The sequence below is a fragment of the Sminthopsis crassicaudata genome, chromosome 5 (genome assembly GCF_048593235.1).
Source record: "Sminthopsis crassicaudata isolate SCR6 chromosome 5, ASM4859323v1, whole genome shotgun sequence".
In the NCBI taxonomy this organism is placed as follows: domain Eukaryota; kingdom Metazoa; phylum Chordata; class Mammalia; order Dasyuromorphia; family Dasyuridae; genus Sminthopsis; species Sminthopsis crassicaudata.
The window spans coordinates 59,908,310-59,932,962 of NC_133621.1; the positions used below are offsets into that span (position 1 = coordinate 59,908,310).

General features: G+C 38.2%; 1 protein-coding gene across 1 annotated transcript in view; it reads right to left on the reverse strand.

The window, feature by feature from the left end:
* Positions 1–19,029, reverse strand: part of C5H10orf67 (chromosome 5 C10orf67 homolog) — a 113,153-nt gene extending 94,124 nt beyond the window's left edge. The window contains exons 1-6 of the mRNA XM_074269535.1: positions 18,839–19,029; positions 17,889–18,074; positions 12,218–12,315; positions 7,653–7,933; positions 3,305–3,410; positions 1,092–1,311 (exon numbers count right to left, since the gene is read on the reverse strand). Of these exons, the coding sequence (XP_074125636.1) occupies positions 1,092–1,311; positions 3,305–3,410; positions 7,653–7,933; positions 12,218–12,315; positions 17,889–18,074; positions 18,839–19,029 (1,082 nt within the window). The remainder of the gene's footprint in view (positions 1–1,091; positions 1,312–3,304; positions 3,411–7,652; positions 7,934–12,217; positions 12,316–17,888; positions 18,075–18,838) is intronic.
* Between the last annotated feature and the right edge of the window lie 5,624 nt (positions 19,030–24,653).

Genomic DNA, 24,653 nt, shown 5'->3' on the forward strand with positions numbered 1-24,653 from the left:
CTTATTGGGCATATATCTTTTTGGAACTCAAATTTCCTCAAGTGTAAAATTATAACTGCTGAGGTTCCTTCCAGTTCTTAATTTCTGATCCTGACTCCAGGGCTAACATTTATGGGGATTTGTCATTGTTTCCCCCACTATACTACTCTACCTTCTAGTATCTTGCATTAAAAGGGTTTTCTCCTTTTTGTACATGTGAAGTTGACGTGTGTTCTGGCTTGCTGAATTACTTTAATTTTGTTTTCTTTTTTAAAAGAGTTACAAGGTTTTGCTGGGCAGGGTAGAAGGAAAGGATGATTATGATCTATGAAATCAGAAATGAAGATAATGTAAAAACAAAAGATTTTTTTTATCAATAAAATAATATTTTTCAAAGTTTCCTCTTCCCATCTTTAAAAAAACTGCTCCTGGAATCAGAAAGGTCATTAATGAGCAGTTATAGACTGAGAGCCCTTCTCTAGAGTAGCAAACTTGTCTTTTAAAATATTTTGATAACTCTATTTCCGCCAAATTGGCTTTGCAATCCTATGTATTTTGTTTAATTCATTCAGCGAAGTTCACAAGGTTCACCAGATAGCCAAAGGTTCCATGACAATAAACCAGGTTTAAACCCCCAGCCTGGAGCACCTGGGCAGCAAGGACTCGGCTGTATGTGGCCCAGCTGGAGCTCTGCTCTGGGGCGGGAGTTGGGGGATAGAGAACACAAGGCTTATGACACACGAGAGGGGAGAAATGAAGTCTCGGCAGTCGGGGAGCCTCAGTGCACGCCCGGACTCCGACGCCGCGGGGCCGTGTCACTCCGGCTCTGCTAAAAGGCGGGGCTGGGACTAGGGGACCGCTGAGGGTGTGTGCGTACCAGGCCGAAGACGTCTGCAAGGGCCGGGATGGGGGAAGGAGGAGAGTGAGGAGGCTACGGGCGTGGACCAGAGGGGAGCGAAGGCGCCTCGTGCAAGGGAGGATGGAAGCGGGAGGGCTAAGGTGCTCCTGAGATGCTCTAAGGGCCAAGGTCAAGGCCGGGGCTGCTTCCCAAAGGCCAAGGTGAAATCTACAGAAAGGCATCCGTCGCGGGGCGCTCGGGAGCCCCTAGTTACCGAGGGTGGAAATCGCAGAATTCCAACTGATCCTCTAAGGGCTGGCAGTGGAACTTCTTCCATCGCTCCACCGAGGGCAGGGGGATCAACGGTTCCTCCCGAGATCGGTCAGCGGTCTTGAACTCAGCCATTTGAGTCTCGGCGGAGAAGCCGGCAGCTGGAGTATAGCCGGGGTCTGTTGTTATGGCAACCGCTCCGGGCCCGGAAGTGGACCTATAATCTGATTGGAGGAGACGGAGAAGGGGAGGGAGGAAGGAGGAGCAAATTTAAGTCGTTTTGTAAATATCCCAGGTGCAGGGAGCGGGCCTTGCATTTTCACGTTTCTCATCCTCTCCGGACTTTAGGAGGTTCATTCACGTTAAGAGCTATTTAGTCCAGTGTCCCCGAGAAGCCGCGAGTTCGAATTCCACCATTGCCACTTGACCACTGGGATTCTGTGCTTTCCGGGTCTCAGTTTCCATATCTGTAAAATGGCGAAAGAAATGTTCTGTAATTCAAATAAAATTTGAGCCCTTTGCACGCCCAAGGACACTGTCCATCACAGCTATGCTTAGGGCTTGGGCATCCACTCTCGGGGGGTGTTGTGGGGCTTAAATGCAATAGTGCAAGCAGAGCACTTTGCCAACCTTGAACGCTATCCAAATGACATTTAATATGATGATTAATTTATCATGAATGTCGTGGTTAGTCTAGTCACCAGGTGATGATTTCATTTCTGAGTCTTCTGATGCATCCCTGCAGAGCTCAAACAACATTTTAATTTTTTAATCATTACTTTTAATATTAATTTTTAAAAAATTTTAGTTCCAAATTCTCTCCCTCCTTGAAAAAACAAGCAACCTCATGTCATGCAAAACATTTCCATATTAGTTACATTGCAAAAAAAAAAAAAAAGCAAGAAAGGTAAACTTCTTTTTTTTTAAGTATTCTTCATTTTGTTTTCTTTCGCATTGTTTTTTTTTTTTTTTTTTTTTTTTTTTTGATCTGGTTTTTCTTGTGCAGCATGATATTTGCGGAAATAGGTGTAGAAGAACTGTGCATGCTTAACATATATTGGATTACTTGACATCTAGGGGAAGGGGGGGAAGAGTGGGAACAAATTTAGAACGAAAGATTTGGTAAGGGTGAATGTTGAAAATTATCCATGTATATATTTTGAAAATAAAAAGCTTTAAGTTAAAAAATTTTAAAGTATGGTTCAATCTTTATTCAGAGTTCATTGGTTCTCTGGAGATGGAAAGTATTTTTCTAAATGTTCCTAACAGCACAGGGGTGTGCTGATATAAGAAAAGATGTGCGCACACTTTTAAATTTAATCTGCACTTTTTAATATTTATTGATAATAATATAGCAACAGTTAGTGCCAGGTGCTTTACAATGATTATCTCATTGGGTCCTCACAACAATAGGTGAGTGCTTTTATTATCTGAATTTTACAGTTGTGCCCAGGTTTGCACAGTTAGCAGATGTGCAACACTAAATTTGAACTCAGTTCTTCCTGAAGCCTGGCAGATGCTCTATTCAGTGCCACCGACACAATCAACAGAATACTACATTAAACTCTAATCTGTAGGATTGCTCGCAGATTTGAGGTGTAATTGCTCACACTGAAAATTTTAAAATGGTTTTAACCCAACATACCCATGACATCTCACAACCTTCTCCCCCATTTACTACAAAATATGTCCTAATGCAACCTTCTGCCTTCAGCTCACCAGCTTCATGATAATTTAGTGATTATCTACCCTCATCCCATTATTTTTACAGATGGGGAAATTGAGTCCCAGAAAATAATGGAGTGGCCCAAGAGGTAGAATTGGAGCCTTGTTTCTTGGGATTCCAAAAGCTATGAGTGATCTATTATCCCAAGATGCTTCATAAATTCTACTTTCCTGAGATTTAATGGCATGAAAATATGCCCTGCTGATCAAAATGCCCTTTTCCTAAGCTCCATCCCAAATTCAGCTCCTCTCTTAGAAATATTCTCATTTCTAAGAGCAAAACAGAGCTCTTCCCTTTGACACTCAAAGCACAGCCCTGCCCTTTCCCTGCCCCACCAATTCTCTCTTCCCACAATCACCTACTCAGGTACATTCCTAGCATTTCTGTGGCTAAATGTAATCCTCCAGAAGTTGATGAAGAAATCTAATAGGGTATTCTGGGTAAGCCATTCTGTAGTGGTTCTCATCCCTTATTAGGGTTTGGACTCTAACCTGACAGTGAGGTAGAAGGCCACAAACCACACACTGCCTGAAGAATTTCCAAATTTGTAGGTGTTCCTGGAATGTTTTCTGTGTAATGATTGATCAGATTTAACACCTGTGTAACAGACCGTCACAAGGTATGGGAGTAATGCTTGCTCCTATCATCTCTGCAGCTTACTTTACACACACACACACACACACACACACACACACACACACACACACACACACACACATATATATCTGAAAGAGCTCTGTTTTGCTCTTGGAAATGAGAATATTTCTAAGAGGAGCTGAATTTGGGATGGAGCTTAGGAAAAGGGCATTTGGATCAGCAGGGCATATTTTCATGCCATTAAATCTCAGGAAAATAGAATTTATGAAGCATATAGTTGTACTTAAGCCATGGGATCTACAGATAACTTTATTTGAGGATAAACATATATTCATTATTTATCATTCACTAAATGGCAATTGTTAGCTGCCCTTTTTAAAAAAGCTTTTTAAAAATAGTTATTGAGGCCATTTATTTTTAATATCAAAGTTACTTTCCTGTATATCCTCACCCCCTTTCCTCTTCCTTCTTCCAAACTTTCCTTGTAGCAAATAGATTTTTTCTAATTTGGTTAGTTTTAGAAAACTACCATATTATACACAAAGTATACCCAATCTTCAAATTTCCACATCTTGTTTATATTATGGAGGAAAATAAGCTCTTTCTCCTCCTCTTCCTTCCCTCCTCATCGATCAATAAAAGCACTGGCTTTGGATTTCAGGGTCCCAATTCTATCAGTTTCTCCTTGAGTAATCATGGACTGTAACTCTCTAGGTCTCCTTTTTTATTTGTAAAATTAGAGGGTTGGATTAGCTTACTTCTGAAGTAACTTCTGAGGGCTAATGGTCCTGATTATATAAATGTATAAATTGGAAGTTCCCTAGAAAAATACTAATGCATAAATAAAAGTGCTACTATAACTCCTACTAATATGATAGCCATCCTTTGCATTAAGACTAAACATAAAAACCAGAAGTTAAATGGAAACAATTAGTTGTCATCAGTAAAGTTAAAAGAAAGATGGTTTTCCTCATGAAAATTCTTAATTTTCATAGATATATATGCACATTAAGCACATATGAAATCCTTCTTCAACTGTGTATAGAATTTTTCTTTCTTAGGGGAACTAAATTGTTAAACTATCCTTTTGTTATCTTAAGGGCTTTTTGATCATCAGAAATAAACTAAAATTATTTTTTGAAATACTTTATAAAATACCAAGTTAATTTATGAAATGTTAACTTGTGATAACCTGGAACTAAATTATGATATCCTATCTTTGTATTGCGGTTTTCTTATCAGAGATCCTGGACTGGCTTGCCATTTTTTTTCTCCAGCTCATTTTATAGATAAGGAAATTGAAGTGAAGTCATTGTGAAGTGATTTGTCCAAGTTAGTTAGTATCATCTGAAGCTAGATTTGAAATCAGGAAGAGGAATATTCCTAACTCCAGACCCAGAACTCTATCCACTATACTACCTAGTTGCCCATTTTGTTATTGCATTATAAATTAATGGTATAAAACCTGAGAGGTAATTTTCCCAGTCTATTCCATCAGTCATTGGGTCAATAATTCAGAGAGCTCTATTGATTGATTTTGACAGTAGAGTTACATAAACACAAATATAAACTCTAGACAGTACTTTTTAATTACACTGTAACACTTCAAAAAGATTCAGATATAAGTATCTACTTTTTTGGATTGGGATAAAACCAAGCCTAGTTTCAGTATACAGATATTTAGAAAAAGACCCTATTTGGCCTTGCTCAGATGCAGCACTAAGGTGTCAGGAAGCTGACCTCTCAACATCAGGAGTTGGGTTCATGTATAGGTACTGTTTATACCTAGAGCTAGAACAAGTCACTCAATCTCGATGGGTCTTGGTTTCTACATTTATTTGTAAAAAGAAAAGGTAGGACACATAGTAGGTCTTTAAGACTTAGTTGATCAAGAATCTTCTTGAAGATCCTGTCCAGTTTTAGACCCCAGGATCTCTAAAAGTATTCCTAGAAGACCAGTTTCCATGCTTGTACAGATCTGGACCATCATGGCCAAGTCAGTTGACATTTTCCTTGTTCAGTTGTTTCCCCTTTGGAATTTTCTTGGCTGAGATAATGGAGTGGTTTGCCATTCCTTTCTCGGGCTCATTTTACAGATAAGGAAACTGAGGCAAAGAGGGTTAAATGATTTGCCCAGAGTCCCACAATTATTAAGTGTCAGAGTCCAGATTTGAACTCGTGAAGATGACTTAACTCTAGGTTCAGCACTCTATGCACTGTGGTGCCATTTGGCTGTCCTGGAATAAATATAACATGCCACAAATTGGTGAATTAAAAAAAAAGCCCAACCCCCCACCCCAATGGACATAGTTGTGACTTAAAAAGCAAGTGTTGTTATTAAATTGAAATGCATTTAAGTTCACATTAAAGTCAGTGACCCACACCATTAAGGAATAACCTTATATGTATATAATTCTTTAAATGATAAAAATCTCAGGAGCATCAATGGCCATTATATTTTATATTTCAAACCAACAGAAATTAGTTTTTTAAAACTTAAATTTGCTTCTCTGAAGCAACTCTTCATGATGTATTATGCATACTTGCATGGGAATATCATATTATGATTATTAATAGAAAGAAATTAAGTAGCATGAGGATTTGATTAAAATTTAAGTGCTGACTCTAAAAACCCATAATTTAAATATTTTATTTAGGTATGATCAGTTCTATGGCCTAATAAAAGCCCTGTGAATTCATACTCGGTTTACCATTTAAATTCCTTCAGGATAGTTATTACATGAAAAGTGTTTGTTTTTCTTTTATCTCCAGCTATAATCTTTGGTTATGTGGGGTTGGCTGAGTTACGTGAATCTGTGTTATGTCATGCTCCATCCATATGCCAATTTTCTCAAAATAAGGGGTTTGGGATGGAAATAGCGAGGCTCAGAAACCAGGGAGGTATAAATGCCTGCATTACATAAATGTCACTAAATCCTTTATGAAAAGTATCCAGAATGAGATCATTGTTCGTGTTGTAATGAAGAGAACGCCCTCACCTTCCTAAAAAGTACGGCTGTGAAGGTTTGCCACCTGGCAGGAGGTAGACGGAACAAAGTATGTTCCACAAGGGATTCTGGTCCTTGCTTCTTAAACAGGAGTCAGGTTTGATGTAGGACTCAGGCACTGCCTGTTACTTTACAGGGTAGTCCAAAAATCTTAAGTCTGTTTAAAGCTTTAAATGCACTAAGAATTTTTTTAATTATTTTAATCAAAAGGGTTATTTGATTGATTTATCCTTTTACATATTCTTCTGGTGCTTCAGATTTCATTCTGTACCATCTCATATAGGTCTTTCTATGTTTCCCATGTGAACTATATTGTTTCATCCCTTTGCTTGTTCAAGGGAGGACTTATATTTGTACATTACCAAGAACTTCCAGGTCTAGCTCAGTACTTTAAAAGGGAGATTTTTCCAGAGTTTAGAATGATGGGCTTGCAATGGCTTAATAAATTTTTTTATTTATCATAATTTATTGTCTCCATGTTATCAAGTACTTTTTAAATTTACTTATTGATGCTACACTAAAAACAAACCCACTATACATAGAATTCCAGCATCCCTTGGGGAATCAGCACCATTATGGCAAGGTCATGTGATTTTTGACTTTTGAATTTAAAGTCTACCTTATTATTAACCTTAAAACCATTTTCAAATAGGCAAACATATATATGTGTGCATGTGTGCGTGTGTGTGTGTGTGTGTGTGTTTTACAAATAGCAGAAAACTGACAAATGAACTGGAATATTATTGTGCTTTTTCATCAGCTGTAGCAAATTGCATTTCAAGTAGTGAGTAAAGTGATCATTACCCACTTATTTATTCTAGGCAACCAACAGAACTTAATTAAAGGACTTATTATTATACTCCCTCCTCAATGTTAGCTTAGGCACTAGCCCAGGAAACATCTCTAAAGTAGAAGGCATTTATTAACATCTTGTATAGTAAGTAATATCTGTTGGTGGGATGGCAGCCAAGGATCTATGCAGAATATGACCTAAAAAACCTGGAATTCAGATGTCAAGCTATGTGGATTACTTTAGAAAGAAAAAAGCAGCCAAAAAAGTCTACACTTGAAAGTTTCACTCCAAGGAGCAATGCTCAGTCCTCTGCTCAGGTGCAATTAATTGATGTCTGCATTTTACAATATTTTTATAAATTTGACTTGCGGAGTTTTATGCCCACAGAAGCAAGTTGGAATGAAGGGATCTCAAGGCAAATGCACTGAATAACAGTCGTACCCCTCTCACTGTGTGCTCTCCCTGAGTGCAGGCCCACTGGAATCGAGGAGTGAGGTGATAAAGAAGCATCAGCGAGGGTAAGGAAGGCAAGGGCAATGGCGGCCCCTCCACTCTTCCACTACAGACTCCCCCAGCCCTGATCTCTGTATCAGATGAGGTCAGTGCATTCCTGCCAGCTACCAGACAAGCCAGCAGCCCTCCTGAGTTCCAGTTCACCTTGGTTCCCACATGCCATTCCCCTGTGCCATCAGTGAGCCAAGACCTCAAGTCCTGGGTTGTACCTAATGACCAATTCTGGGGGAAGTATGAGTCACAGGCCCTGTGGGAACTGCTTTGTTTCACCCACTTGCTTGTTCAAGGGAGGATTTAAATTTGTACATTGCTGAGAACACCCAGGTCTAGCTCAGTCCTTTAAATGAGAGGATTTCCAGGGTCTAGGAGAATTTAAATTTAAATACCTCAGAAGGTTTTTTTGTTTGTTTGTTTATTATAATTCATTGTCTCCTTTTTATCAAACTTTTTCATTTAGGAATTAAGAAATAATGAATAAGAGTAAGATTCCAGCATGTCCCTTGGGATAGAGCAAGTTCTGTGGGGAATCTCAGGAGATGGGGTTAGCCAGTGGGTGCTTGCTTAGATGCATCAACCCACTCATCCCTAGAAGAGATGGTACTTCCTATAGTGAGAGGGAGAGCTAATGGTAGAGAGTCGGAGCACTTACTGAATGTGCAAATAATAAGGAGAGCTAGCTTTGTATAGTACTTCAAAGTTGGTTAACTTGTATGAACCTAAGCTGGTGTGGGACCCTCAAGCAAGTGGCCATCAGTGCCACCTGGTGGTTAATGATAACAAATCATTTATATAGCATTTTTGGCCTTAAATGACATTTTTACAAATGTCTCATTTGATCTTCTAAATAAATAGTGTAAGCTGTGCAAGTATCATTATTCCACTTAACGGATCAAGAGACTAAGAATCAGAAAGATTTTCAAAAGCACACCATTATTGTTGACGAGAGAGAGAGAGAGAGAGAGAGAGAGAGAGAGAGAGAGAGAGAGAGAGAGAGAGAGAGAGAGAGAGAGAGAGGGGGGGGGGGGGGGAACAGCCAAAAACACTTCGAGAAAAATTCAAAAAGCACTTTAGTTTCGGAGTCAGTTATTGTAGGGTTGAGAAAACCAGAGGCCTCAATCAGCTACAAGACCTGTATTTACAGCACTGTAATTGATGTTCAAAATGTTCCCAAGTCATCAAAAGAATTCAGTTATATTCATTGTGCACTTTTTAATAAGACAGAGATGGCCTCTTTGTTCAACAAATGGAGAATGTCCAAATTGTGGCACATGGAATAGAATATTGCAGCGCTGTTTAAAATGGTAAACATGAAACATAGCAGGAAACGTGGAAAGACCTATATGAGATGATGCAGAATGAAATCAAGAAGTACCAAAACTATTTGTGGGAGTAGCTAGGTCATGCAGAGGATGGAGCACTGGAGTCAGGGGGACCGGATTTCAAATTGGATCTTAAATACTTATTAGTTGTGTAAACCTGTGCAAGACACTCAACTCTGATTGCATACACTCACATGCATATATACATATATACACACATGTAAATATATACATGTATACATGTGTGTATATACACACACATGAATGATGATATTGACTAAAAGTATATTAGAAGATGAAGACAAAAAAGCAGAAGAAACAGAGGTAGCAGAATCATACAGGTTTGCCTATTGTTGTCCCTGGCAACACATGAAACAAGGAATAAATAAAAGATGACGCCTGGTCCTGTGTGACTCCCTTCTGCTTTTCTGCACTAACAGTGGCAAAGGAGCAGGAAACAGAGCAGGGAATTCCAAGAATCACACAAAATTTAGGCCATCAGCAAACTTCAGTAACCTAGATCTGAGATTCTTATGCAATGACTGAAGGAACATATTGTTGGAGGAGCTGAATCATACCAATCTTTATATTCTGGTTATAAATGAAACCAGAAGGGGAAAAAGGGAATTTGAAGCTAAAGGGAAAGATGATTTACAGCTATGCCATAGAAAGGAGTTGATGGACTGAATTTTATCACATGTTGCAGAATAAACAGACATTATTTTATGGGACATTTGGTCATATATCACAGTCCTCATGATAAGCATTTGCAGAAAGAATACATGTGAATATAGTTGTGGCTTACCTACAGACAATGGGTGCTGGAGACAAAATGGAAGAGAAATTCTGAGAAGAATGTGATAAGATATTCCAAAAGAAATCAGTATACTTTGTGACTTTATTACAAAGGTGGAAAAAGGTAAGGGCAAGGACAAATATGTAGAAAGAAGAAAGGAAAGAAGACAAAGAGTTGTAATTTTTACAGGAGTCTCATGTCTTTATGTCTTGAATGCCTTCCTTTTTAAAAGCACTAAATAACACCATAAGAAATGAAATAAATTATCTTTCTACAGGAAAACACTTGTTATTTATGTGGAAATCACCCAATCCCTGTGTTAAAACTGTTAACTTCAGATCATCAAAGATAAATTCAGAATTTGTTTTTAAAAATGATAATAAAAAGATATAAAATGAAATTAAAATGATTGAACTCTGATTTTTTTTAAAAAGTTAAATGTAAAAAATGGGAAATAGACAACAGAATTGAAACTAATATGTGCTGTAATAATTTCAGTCAGAAATTTAAGCAGTGCAAAATAATTGCCACAACAAGGAGGCCAAAGGAGCCCAGAAAGTACAGTAGTCAACAAATATGTGACATTTATTGGCCCAAAGGCAAAAAGAGGGCTACCAAAATCAATGCTGACTTGGAATATAAATCCATTTGTAGATAACAATGAAGGACAATGGATGACAATAGCAATATTATTTCATAAAATGGAAGCAATGGAAGGTAAGACCAGCTTTAAAAAAGCATGACAAACTAGCTAATTAAACAAAGTCATCCCAGGTACATTCAAAGATGAAAATGAAAAGAGGATTATAGATAGAAAAAAAGGAAATTATTTGCTAAAGCCATTTCAGCAAACTATTTTTACAGTTTTACAGTAGAACCACCATTTTTGGATCTTAACATCCCAGAGGTAAAAATGGTGCTCAGGGGCACTATCCATTGTAACATCCTTCTGCCTTTAGATCCCATTGTGGTTATTGGTTGCCAATTAAGAAAAGGCATCTTAAAAATATTCAGTCTCAGTTGCAGCTTTCTTGGGAAATTATCAGTTTCTCAGAGACTCTAATGTACGAACTAGGAGAATCCTTAGAGATAATCTAATCCAGTTTCTAGATGTCCTTTGCAGCTATAAATCTGTCCTCTTAAGATACTTTGTCAGCTAAATTGTTGGAGGAACTTGCAGGAGATCAATGACAGGGCTGAGACCAGAGTTCTGGCTTTTTTTCTTATACCACCCAGTTTATGCATATTATAAGATTTATTACATCAGCAGCAAGGAATGGATATGGAGGCAGATTATAGGAACAGAAAAAGCAATCCTGCCATACCTCCAGTAGCAGACACAATAGGGTTGATCTGCATTTTATCCTGTTCTCATATAACTTTGATCTCTTCCATTAAGAAGTCTTTATATTTCTAATGCTTTTCATTCCATGTAACTTTTGGAGAGAATGAATATTTAAATGAGATGCCAACATCCATTTAAAATGTTGTTCTTAAGTCTTCATGGATCATTATTATGTCTGGGAGACTGTAAACAGATTGTTTCATCTGTCATTATAGTCCAATTTCAGTACAGTCTATTGGATGAGTTCTCTAGGATATTTTGAGGTGTGTATTCATAGCATGGATTTATCAGTCCATTGACATCTAATCATCATAATAGTGATAATAATAATAATAATAATAATAATAGCTAACATTTATATACCACTTACTATGCAATATGCCCTATACTAAGTGTTTTACAATTATTATCTCATCTAATCCTTACAATAATTCTGGAAAGTAAGTCTTATTATTATCCCAATTTTATAGATGAAAAATTGAGCAAACGAATAAAATGACTTGCCCATGGTCACACAGCTAGTAAGTGTCTGAGACTAGATTTGAACACAGATCTTCTTGAATAGAGATCCAGCATTCTGTCCACTGTGCCATATATCTAATGATCTCCATATACATTTGTATATCTTTATATATACACACATATGCATATATGGGTATATGTTTAACATAGGTATACAATTAAATATTGTATTATTAAATCAGAATTATATCTCATGAGATTTATATTTATATATCTCATGAGTAAATTCTGATTTAATAATATATGTATATACATATATACATACACATATATCAATATGTGTATAAACACATACACACATACATTGTGTGTACATGTACAGATATATATTAATATATTATTATATTATAATATATTATTAATATACTAATATATAATATATATTATGATATAATATATATTAATTCTAACTACTGGGCCACATCATTCCAGACATTCAATGGGTGATAAATTTTTATAACTTGTTATGTTTTTGTAGGTTCTATTTTCTAACATATTCTATATTAATTACCAGCTTTGAACTCCATAAGGATAGCTTTTCTGCGCTTTTTGGAAACAGTCACCTGGTCATGAATTAACATCATAAACCCTTTGGTTTCTGTAACCAATCTGCATGAATAAATCACTTGTTCACTGCTTCCTGCAGAAGTCTTGCTGACCAAGTTCAATGCAGATGTTATTCATTGAAGGATTTTTGGTTCCATTCTTGGATCTCAGTTGTTTAGAAGCTCTCCATCTAGACAAAAACTATTGAATTTGCATTCAACCAATCTAGAGCTGTATACCTGCTATCAGCCTTAACTATTGCTCTAGTGAAGTGATATTGTCTTGTTCTAAAAGTATCTCCATACATTTCTGACCTGTTTTATCATGTACTTGAAGAATAGCTATAAATCTTCCTCTTTATCTTAAGGAAATGTGAAATCTTTCTTTAGCTACTTTATCATGACTTTGCGTTTCATTTCATGTTACATGGTTTTTGTTAGGGACTTTTCAAATTTATGATAGTCCCTTTTATGATTTTATTATTATTTAAAATGCAAGGCATTCTCAAAAGTCTAGTTTAGTTTTTAAGGAATAAAAATGACTAAGCTTTAAATTATACTAAGACTTTGATTAGACTAAGACTAATCATATTAGTATTAACTGATATTTATATTGCACTTCATTTTGCAAATATGTATATATATATTCATGTACATATATGTTTATATATATATACATATATATATATATATATATATATATATATATATATATATATATATATATATATATATATATATATATATACACACACATATGTGTGTATGTGTATAAAATGAACCAGTGAGGTAAAAAATGGGGAAACAATTATTTGGTCAATTTGTTTTTCTTCTCTTTTTATAAATATCCGTAAAGAACTAAAGAAGTGTACAGGAAGAGAATTGTATAAATATGTTTATACATATTGGATTTAATGTATATTTCAACATGTTTAACATATATTGAGTTGTTTGCCATCTAGGGGAAGGGGTGAGGAGAAGGAGGAGAAAATCTGAAACACAAGACTATGCAAGGATCAATGTTGTAAAATTATCTGTGCATATGTTTTGAAAATAAAAAGCTTTATTAAAAAAAGAGGTATGTAGGAAAAACATTTACACAATTGAAAGGAATGACATTTTGTATATAGAAAATTTTTCCTTTATATTATACTACATTATGGAAATGTTTTGTCCCAAAATATGTAATTATGTAATAAAAAGGGGATTAAAACTGTAAAAAAAAGAAAAAAAATTAAAAAAATTAGTAAAGACAAAGCAGTCAGAGTTCTTAGCTCAGTGATAGAAACTGATGTGGTAAGGTAGAAAAAGTCCCAGATTGGGCATCCAGAGATCAGGCTTTTAAATTTGTGCCCCGTCAGCTGTGGAGCTATGGGCATACCATTTTTACCACTGTGGGTCTAAGCTCCATCATTTGTAAAGTCAGACACTGGGATAACTTCTCTGAAGGTTTTTCCAATTGTAACATTCTCTGACTATGATTCATAAGACTCTGAATAGAATTTCTCTCCAAATGGCAGCAATAAATGATCTAAAACAAAGATGGGAATAAAGAGAAAAACAGGGTAGAACGAATTCTCAGGTTGTCACTGCCTCCCACAGCATTGCACATCAAAAAAAAAGACATGAGTTTTGGATATTTCTTTTAATGTTACAGGCTCTTGTCAGTAGGCTACTAGAAATGTAGAATAACTGAAGTCCTAGTTTGGAAACATCATGGATACTCTTTAAGTACAAAACAAGGTGAGGACAGCAAGGAATAGAATCTCAGTTGTCTGAGATCTCAACTTAATGGTTGAGGTTTCTATGAAAAACTTAACAGCTGGGCAAGATCTTAACTTTTTAAAAGCAAAGGCAACCAGATTGGGATGGACAAATCAATCAGATTGAGTACCTACGGTACGTTCAGAAGGACATTAGATACTGTTGAAGATGAAGATTTAAGAAGGAAATGGTAGTCTCCTGCTGGCATTCTGATGTACTATGGGCTAATATGAAAGCTCTTTAAGGTTTGTCAAACACTACATACATTATCTCATTTGTACTTCATAAATACTCCATGAGGTAAGTGCTATAGGTATTATTTCCACTTTACAGATAAGAAACAGGCTGAGTGAGATTAGGCAACATGCCCAGAGATAGAGAGCTCTTGTCTCGGTTTGGGGGCCTGCCCGCAAAATGTTGGGGAGATAAGACTGACCTACATGAAACTGAATCAAATAATATAATAGCATAGAATTTGGTGCTAATATGTATGGTTGGAGGGGTCAAGGAAGCATCTTTCAGGGTGGGCAATTCCCTTTCATATAGCCAGGGTCCACTTTAGTAGATCATCTTAGAGTTGTCTGAGGCTTAGAGAAATGAATTGACTTGTCCACATCACACAGAGAAAGTGATAGAAACTGAATTTGAACCCAGAACTCCCACTCTCTCCATGATAGCATGCAGCTTCTGAAATCGTGCAGCACAGACTACAAATGCTGCCAAACTTCAGGAAAGGGAAAATCATAAGGGCTGAAGCAGTCATAAAGGGTATTGTACTTAGTTATGAAGAATAGGTACAATTTATATTGCTTTGAGAAGTGTATTTTAGGACAGAGAAAATAGCTATTACATGTCCTTAAGACAATAAGGACACCGGCCTGACTAAAGCAGAAGATGCTTATTGAGCAGCAGAGAGAAATAAGTTTAGGCAGGTGAGGAGGGGGGTTGAATTTTGGAAAGTTAGGAAAGTTAAGTCAAGATGGAAGCAAACAGAGATTATAAAGGAAGCAAAACATGACTTCAAAGTCTGAGCTTTCATTGTGGAGATTAATCTCTCCATATATAGAACAGGCAGTACCAACTTAGTAGGTGACAATTAAGAGGAGCTTTAAAAATTCATGCAAATTGATTGGGAAATCCATCATTCTTAGAAGCCCATGCAGCAATGAGCACTACCCAATTTAGCTAGCTGGTTCCTGAATGATAACCCCAGTGTCTGTTGTTGGGTCTCCCAGCTTGGTGGGAACTGCTAAAGTCTTGGGTATAACCTTCTAAGTTCACTTCTGCACCACAAGAAGGCCCTGGAGTTAGATTTCATTTACACAAGTGTGAAACTCTAATGCCATCTTGAGACTTTCCCCCTATGCACTTAGTCCTCTTGATGGGATGCTACAATGGAAAGAACATTCGCCTTGGATTCCAATCCTCCAATATTTAGATCCTTGTGACCCTGACCAAGGCACCTCTTGGTCTTGAAGTTTCCATCACAAAATGAATTTGGATCAGATGGCCTCTAAATTCCCTTTCAGCCTGAGATCTGTGATTCTCTGTCCTTATCTTCTTTCCTCCACTATGATGGTTATCATTGTAGTTTAAGCCATTGTTACCTTAGCATTAGATTATTGTTACATTGTGTGTGTGTGTGTGTGTGTGTGTGTGTGTGTGTGTGTGTGTGTGTGTGTAGAAATGGGGAGAAGGTTGAAGGGAGGAAGAGAGAGATGGAGAGACAGAGAAAACGAGATGGAAATATGGAGACAGGGGAGAGAGAGACAGAAAGATAGAAAAATATATAGAAAGATGGAAAGACAGGAGAGAGACAGAGACAGAAAGAAACACACACACACACATACACACACAGAAAGAGAGAGAGAGACAGAAAGATGGAGGTGATTCCATTTACTATTTCACTCATTGAGTATATGCCCCCTTATGTGAACAGTTAGAATAAAATAAGGGATATTAATCTCTCAACAAGCATTTTAATGTATCTACTATGTGCCAGGCCCTGGGGATACTTATAAGGACTGAAACAATCTGTACTCTGTTTAAATTAAGAATCCACATTCTAACCCCTCTTCCTATCTCCTACCCCCACCCAGACACACACAGAGAAGACTAAATACAAGTTAGTAAATATGGTATAGTAAGGGAAAGAAGGGCAGCTAAGTAGTGCAGTAGATAGAACATTGAGCCTGGAGTCAGGAAGACCCATCTTTATGAGTTCAAATCCTACTTCAGACACCAGGTGTGTGATTCTGGGCAAGTCACTCTACTCTATTTGCCTTGGTTTCCTCATAAGGAAATGGCAAACCTCTTCCGTATCCTTGCCAAGAAAACCCCAAATGAGGCACATAGAATCAGACACAACTAAAAAATGACAATAATAACAGGGAAAGAGGATGATTGGAGGACTCAAGACTTCACACAGAGAATGACCTTAAGTTTCATCTTGAGGAAAAGAGGGATTTTCTTAGGTGGGGTTCAGAGGAAGTATATCCTAGGTATGTGGAAGGGCCAGTACAGATTCATGGAGACAGAAGATGGAGTATTGTGCATGAGGAACAGAAAAAAAGCTTATTTGACTGGATCACAGGTTGTGGGAGGGAGAATAAATAGGAAATAGGTTGGGGAAAATAATGAAGGGTTCTTAAAACTAATAGTAGTTAATTTTTGATCCTATAAACAATTGGAAGCCATTGTAGTTTATTGAGGAGGAAATGAAATTGTCACATCTATAGATTAAAGAAAATCACTTTGATAGTAGTATGGAAGATCTACGAAGTGGGAAGAGTCATGAGTTACGTAGACTTTTTAGGAGATGATTGCAATATTTTAGGTGAAGAGATGAGGGTATGAACTAAAGTGACAGCTGCATGAGAAGTTTAATCCACGGTCAGCAAGCACTGAAGTGACAGGCACTAGGGATACTCAAACAGCTTTGTCCATACAAGATGCATCCAGGGCCATAGATCAGGGAGACCTGAAGATGTGGATGTAGAAATGACAAGATTTGAGAATAGATGGGATATACAGAATGAGGGAAAACAACGAAGTTACTGACCTGGAAACCTGGAAGAATGGCAGCTCTTCAACAATAATAGGAATGTTTTTGAGAGGGATGGTTTGAGGAGAAAAATGAGGTTTGATTTGGACAGTGGAGTGTGATCTGTCTTCAGGACACCTCAGTTTGATATCATCATTAGGCCATTGGCAAGGTAGGACTGAAGATTGGGGAAGAAACCAGGGCTAGATATATCTATCTGTGAGTCACTGACACAGGCATTAATTAAATCCATGGGAGCTGATGAGGTTACTAAAAGAGAGAGTACAAAGAGAAGAGAGTAGGGAGCCTAGAGCCAAGCTTTGGGGGAGTGCCCTGGCAGTTAGAGGTCATGCAATGGGTGGTGAAGGGGCAAGGAAGACAGAGAAGATAAAGTTAGAGAGAAAGAACAAAGAAGTGTGTTGGGGGAAGGTAGGAAGAGAAGGTATCATCAGTGTAGAAAGGAAGAACATGGGGTGGGGGTTTTAGGGAGGGCTAGTAGACAGTAGGAGTGTGAGAGAAAAAAGGGACATGATGAAATTTCTTTGCTTGGAACAGGAATTCCACAGAATGCAGTGGATGCACTTGGAAGATTCTGAATGGGACTTGGAAGGGGGAGGGTTGAGAAGCTGAGAAAAAGGGAGATGGAGAGGGATGGTTTGCATGTGGCCAGTGATTCAGTAATAAGGGGAAAGGAAAAGAAACAGATGGTGTGAAACTGTTAGCCATAGAGAGAGTAGTGGGTGGCGGATGAAAATAAGGCTCCCAATCTAGATGAGGTTCTTTTGTTGGGCAGGAACTAGAGGCCTGTAGATGGTCACGACCACACTAACCTCATCATTGCATGAAACATGGGGTGGGCAGCGCTGCCCCCTTGGCAAAGGTGGCGAGCATAGATCAGCTGTAGCCTTACTGCCCCCTTCCTGCACAGAGCTGAGAAGAGGGGCCAGTGCAACCATGCTGCATTTTCCATAGGTAAGACACACAGTTGCGGCTCATTGAGTTGGTCCCGAATTTTGCTAGTCTCACAGAAAATAGGTACTTATTAGTGTGTATAACAGGAATGGTAAATAGAGGCCAGTGCCTTCAAACATCTGTGCCGTCTGCCTGCTGCCTACATATGCTAGGGCTTGGGAGCCTTTTTCTAGGATGCAGTCTCTCCTTCCAAGGATGTTTGATGTGATTTTTCCCTGTCTGCTTACTGAGTGGTAAAGAAAAAACATTTTAAGGGGCCACTTTTTGCTGATGTTTTTTGTCCTTTGTTCTCAAAGAAGGGAGGGGATGCTGTGACATGCAAGTGAATTGGATTTGAGGGAGGAAGGGCTGGGCAAGGTCCAGAGTCATCTGGCCCAGCGGCCAGATATAGATCAGGAAGACTGGAGATGCAGGGGGAGCCTTTTTATGCTAGGGTCTTTAACTAGTCTCAGTTTGACCAAGGCAATGCTCTATTTGTGATCAAGGCTAAGTAAGAAATGAAGCAAAAGGACAGCTAAGCTGGAACTGAATGCACTTGACCTTGGTCTCTCCCTGGCAGCCAGGGATGTGAGGAGGAAAATTGCCGTGGGCTTCCTAGAGGGGCAGGGCCTGCAGGGCATCAATGCTGGGCGCTGATATTTTTCTGTCTGTTTAGTATTTCACTCCTTCCTTATTCTGAGAGGAGACACCAGAGGTGCAGAAAATGGGGTCACCCCCTGAGCTGGAACGCTCTGACCCATGGCAGAGCTGGCCAGCAGCGGGCTGGATAGTTTTGGATGTAGTTAGCTCCAGCTCACCTGCCAGTTACCACACAGCAAGTAGACAGGAAGCCGCCCAGAACACCTCTGCATATCTGAGGAAGAGGCAGGGGCCTCCATCACGTGGGCCCTGAAGCAGGTTCACCAAGCCCTGATGTGGTTTGGCAGCGGGCCCTACACGCCGAGCATGCTTGGAGATGGGGCCCCTGCTGGCCAGCGTCCAGTCACATGTTTCATACATTGCAGCTTCTAAGTGCGAGCCATCGCCTTCACCTGGTACCCAACCAAATGAACATTTCTATGCCAGTGACCCAGCCCTCACAGCCAGTCCTGACGTCCTTATAAATCTGGCTTGTTTGCTTTTCTTCTAACCCATATTTTTTTAAATGTTGCAGACAAATGCTGTTTACTTTAAATATCTCCTTTGGATATAGAAGTGTTGGGGTGTTATATTTATATTTTTTCACCCAGATTTTCAAGACACAGGAAGAGTTCACCTGATACAACTGAATTCTAATATGGATCTTTTGAGGCAAATCTATTCCAGGATAATCTTGCCTTTCATGATTTTCCAGAATTACACAGTTAAGGTGTCAAAGAGGGAGCTTAAAAACAGGTCTTCCTAATTCTGAGGCTATCTACTTTACAACTTAATACATCCATGTGGTTGCTCCTTGCCTCTCCCAATAGAATATGGACTCCTTGAGTGTAGGGGAATTTTAACCTTTTCTGTACATCCTTAGTACCTTTTTTTAGGTGTCTACTAAATGAATGACTATAGATTAGCCAAGTTTGCATCTCCCTATTTTGTACAGTTAAAAGTGCAGCAGCTCATGGATCTGATCCCAGAGTCTGGTATATCTTATCTCCCCTCCCCTACTCCTATCTCCCCCCTAGCTCCCTGGGGCTCATCATATTGGTGCTGGATATAATGTGATCACTTGGTCATTTTTAACTCTCCTGCAGCTCAGATGTCCAAAATAGGAGCAATTCACCAGCCTCAGCTTCCCCAGGAGCAGAGATTACAGGCACATGCACCACCACTGCCAAGCTAAAACAGATTTCTAAGAGGGGAAAGAATTCATTGAGGTTAGCCAACCAAATAAAATTGTATTTTTTTGCTAATGATCTATTAACATGGTAAAATCATCCATTCATTAGTAATATTTTCCCTTCTTGAATTCAAATTAAGCAGCTAGGTTAAAGAAGAAGGATAATATCAGATAACCTTATACCACATATAAGTCATTAGTAGTAAATAAGCATGTTCCTCTTGTTGCTTATTACTATGGTATTTATTATCTGTAGGAAATATTTACTAAGAAAAGTTGGAACTCTCGGCAGGCCAGAAGAGGATTCCCTCATTTGGCTCATTCTTCACTAATTAATTCATTGGCCAACCCTTTGCACCTCCACAAGCCCAAACTCAAATTTCTTAAGCTACCTAAATGCACTTTGGTTATATCATTCCTAGCCTAATACCAATATTACCTCATTTGTTACTATAGGGTTTTTTTCCTCTTTTTAAACCATTATTCTGGTTAATTCAGTGTACCGAACCAGTGATTCCAGTTTTATTGCTCTAGTGCCCAAGCTTGTTCAGTTGATTAAGACATGGTTTTAAGCCATGATAAACTGGCCTCTTTCTGTTCTCTCCCCTCCCCATTCACTTTCACTGCAGAGTCTGCTCTATTCTTTAGTACTCAGGGACTACTTTCTCCAGTTATGTCTCAGAGTAGAACATAACAGAATTTTCTCAATGGATGTACCCTTTTTCAAACAGGTATATATAGCTGACTGACTGAGATTACTGGACCAGATTGTTTCATGAGTGCCTTCGAAATGAGCAAATGCTACAAATCAGGCCTTGATAAATATATTTTTTGCCCATTTAGATCTAAGAGAGCGATAGAAGGGTGTTAGATTATGCTTAATCTGTTAGTACATTTCTCCTCTTCCCTCATCCCAAGCTGGTTGTTAAACATTTACCAGCACAGATGGACAGCTCTGTAGCCATAGATATATTGCTACTCCCACTTCGCCATCACCTTCAGATTTTCATGGTATTTCTTTTTTTCTTTCTCATCTTGCCCAGTCCAACCCAATAAGCATCTACTGTGTGTAAAGCACTGTGCTGGAATCTGGGGATGACTCCAACAAAATTATAACATCCCTCAAGGAGGCATGACAGTGCAAAATGCTATGGATCCCGGCTGCCCAGCACATTTGAACAGAAGGAATTATTCTCTCTACAGGGTTTTACTTTGAAGTAGGTTTTCTGATGTCCAAATATTGACAGCTAACTTAAAATATATAGTGCTTATTATGTCCTGGACTCTTCACAATTATGATCTCATAACTCCTGGAGGTAGGTACTTTTATTATCTCGATTTTATGAGTTAGGAAACTAAGGTAAATAGAGATTAAGTGACTAGCTCAGTCCCTTAATCAGGATTTAAACTCAGGTCTTCAGGCCAAGAGATTTATCCACTGAGCCCAAGAGCTATCTCCAGTAGCTTTGTTTTCTCACTAGATTTCTTCTGTTCAGCATCTTTTCCCATGGCTTCAGCCACCAGCTGCCTCAAGATTTTATCTTTCTGTAGCTGTTCCTGATGCCTTCCCTCCTTTTCCCTTGTTTTCCCTCCTTTCCCTCCAACCGTTATTTTGTTTCCTTCTTTCCCACCAGTTCCCTTTGTATTCCTCCTGGGGCATTTCCTACATGCCCTTCTCTATTTCAGTCTTTGCTCTTTTCTGGAATCAGTGATTATCATAAAAAACTGAATCATCTCTAAGATTTCTTAGGCGGGCAAACTGATCTTTCTCAGCTGACCAAAATCACAGCAACCACAATCAGGCTTAATTGCCGACAGCCAGGCCTGACAAAGAATGCTGGCTGGGTAGGGCTCCAGCTCTGGGCCCACAGTCAGCAAAACCTGACTTCCTACCTGATTTTGGACATTTGCTAAATATGTGATCTTGGCCAAGTCACTTAACTCTGCCTAATTTTTTTCTGGATGAAAATCGAAGATAATAATAGGCAGGTAACTCCTGACTGCCTCAGTTTCTCATCAGTGAAATGGGGCAGAAAAGGAAAATGACAAAGAATGGAGAGGATGTGGGGAAAAAATTAGCCACCTATGCACTACTAGTGGAGTTGTGAACTCACTCAATCATTCTGTAAAGCAATTGGAACTATGCCTTTTAAAGGGCTATAAAACCATGCATATCCTCTAACCTAATAATAATATCCCTACTAGGTCTATATCCCAAAAGATTTTTTTTAAGAAAGAAAAAAAAGGAATAGGATCTTTATATATGAAAATATTTATAACAGCTCTTTTCTCAGAGCAAAGAATTGGAAACTGAGGGGATGCCCATCAACTGGGGAATGGCTGAATGAATTGTGGTATGTTATGTTGGAATACTATTGTGCCATAAGAAATGATGCGCAGGATGCTCTCAGAAAAACTCAGAAAACTTTCATGAAGTCATGCAAAGTGAAATATACAGGATACAAAGCAACGGCAATGTGATGATCAACTGTGAATGACTTTGCTATTCTCATCAATGCAATGATCCACGACTACTGTGAAGGACTTCTGATTACAAATGCTATCCATAACTAGAGAAAGAACCGATGGTGTCTGAATATAGGTTTAAACATGCTTTTTTATTATCTTTTTTATTTTTCTTAAGGCTTTTTTCTGTTGTTGTTATTTTCCCACAACATGATTATTATAGAAATGTTTTACATTACTACACATGTGTAATCTATATTGAATTGCTTGCCTTCTCAATGACCCTGGGTAAAGAAGGAAAGCAGAGAATCTGGAACTCAAAGTTTTAAAAATTAAAATTAAAAATTGTTTTTACAGACCAGTACCTGGCATTTAGTAGATACTAGCTATTATGTTGTTGTTGTTCTGGGTCAAATCTATTTGCATGTCAATCCAGAGAGGATTTTGGAATATCTAACCCTATTTTAGATAATTATCTGTAATAGAACTTTGATTTCCATCCAGACTTACTTGGATCTTACTTGATCTTACTATGCAGATGTTTCTCAAGGATTTGTTGGCTAAGTAGGGTGGTTATGATTTTTTTTTTAAAAAGCTATTCTCTTTCTCTTTAGAAACTGAGGCAAACAGGAGTAAGTGACTTGCTAAAACACAGCTACTAAGTGTCTGAGGCCATATTTTAACTCAAGGTCTCCTGCCTCCAAGGTAGGTGCTGCTATCTCCTGAGCCTTATTACTGGATCCATTATTGGAATGTGGAAGAAAATTTGCCCATCTGGGGCAAATTGTATTGTCTGTGTGACCCTTTTTGCAAATCATTTAAATCTCTAAGGAAAGATCACTAAGCAACTAAATTGCAAGGAAGAGATGGATCTTTGATACTGTTCCTCATTGATAGCACCTTTAAATTGATACATCTGTTAAAAAAAAAACCTGATGGGCTTAACTTTCCTAGGAAATATTTATCTTTTAAAATAGGCACTGTTTATTTAAATTATTATCTAAATTGGAGGGAATGCTTAGCTGCACTGTTGTTGAAAAGGTGGGAAGGGGATATTTCTAGTACTTAATTACTTACATTAGACTTTCCCTTCCTCCCAAATATCAGTGGAACAGAAGATAGAAAGTTGGCATTCCACTTCTGACTGATTACCTGTCTTGTTCCTCTCGGGACTGAGGAATAGTCATAGTGGCACTGCCCAGGCTGAGACCTCTCAGTGTAAGCAGTGTTGGGCAGGACTGAGATCCACAGCCAAACACTCAGATCTGGAGACCAGAGGCAAGAAATCGATTATCAAGATTCAGCTTATCAGCCTGGTTATTAGGGAGGAAGGAGAGAAAAAGAATTTGTATAGTGACTACTCTGTTTTGGGCACTGTGCTAAATGCTTTTACAAATATTTTCTCATTTGATCTTCTCAAACAATTTTGTGAGGTGGGTGCAATTATTCCTATTTAACAATCGAGGAAACTGAGACAAACAGGCAAAGTTCAGGGTCACACATAGCATATGAGACTGCATTTGAACTTGGCTGCCTAATTTTAAGCCCTTTGTCTTCAAATCCCCCAGCTGCCTCTTCATATTAATGAACAAGCTGCAGATTAGATTTATGACCCAACCTTGGAAAGAAATTAGCTACAAAGAAGAATCAATATCATGGGATTATAGATTTAGAATAGGAGGGGACACTGGAAGTCTAGCTACCTCATTTTACAGATAAAGAAAATGAAATTGAGTCTTAAGAATTTTTTTATTTCCTTAGTCTTTTTTTGGGGGGGGGGATTCAGGGCCATTTTTCTTAGGAGATTTGGCTGGCTAAAAGTCTGTCTCATCTCATGGGATGTTAATATTAAGTGAGCTGGCTGAAACCTGTCCCCTGAGAGGCTAAAATTTAGTGAAGGCCTCACACATTCTTGAAATAAGAAGCCAAAAAAGACCTCAAGGCTTCCCCAAGTAATTTAACTTGCTTTATTTATGGAAGGATCCCAACTGGGTCCAATCCTGTGATTATCTTTGTGGCCTGTAAATCTCCCCTTTAGATTAGTCATTTTAAACTCTCAATTTTACAGATTTGGATTTAATATGAAATGTGCCTTAGTTTACCTATAGATTCTAAAAATCTGTTTCCTTAGAGAATAAATAAGTATATGATTCTGTTTAACTTTTATGGCCTAAGAGTATATATAAGATCACTGTGTGAATCACAAATGATTTTCTGTCTCTGACATAACTGAAAATTATATAAGCTTTGTTAGAAACTTGAAATTATTTTTCTGAGTTTTGAAACTTTGCCTAACTACAATAAAACCTAAGTTTTAACCTCTGGAATCTCTGGATTGTGATACTGT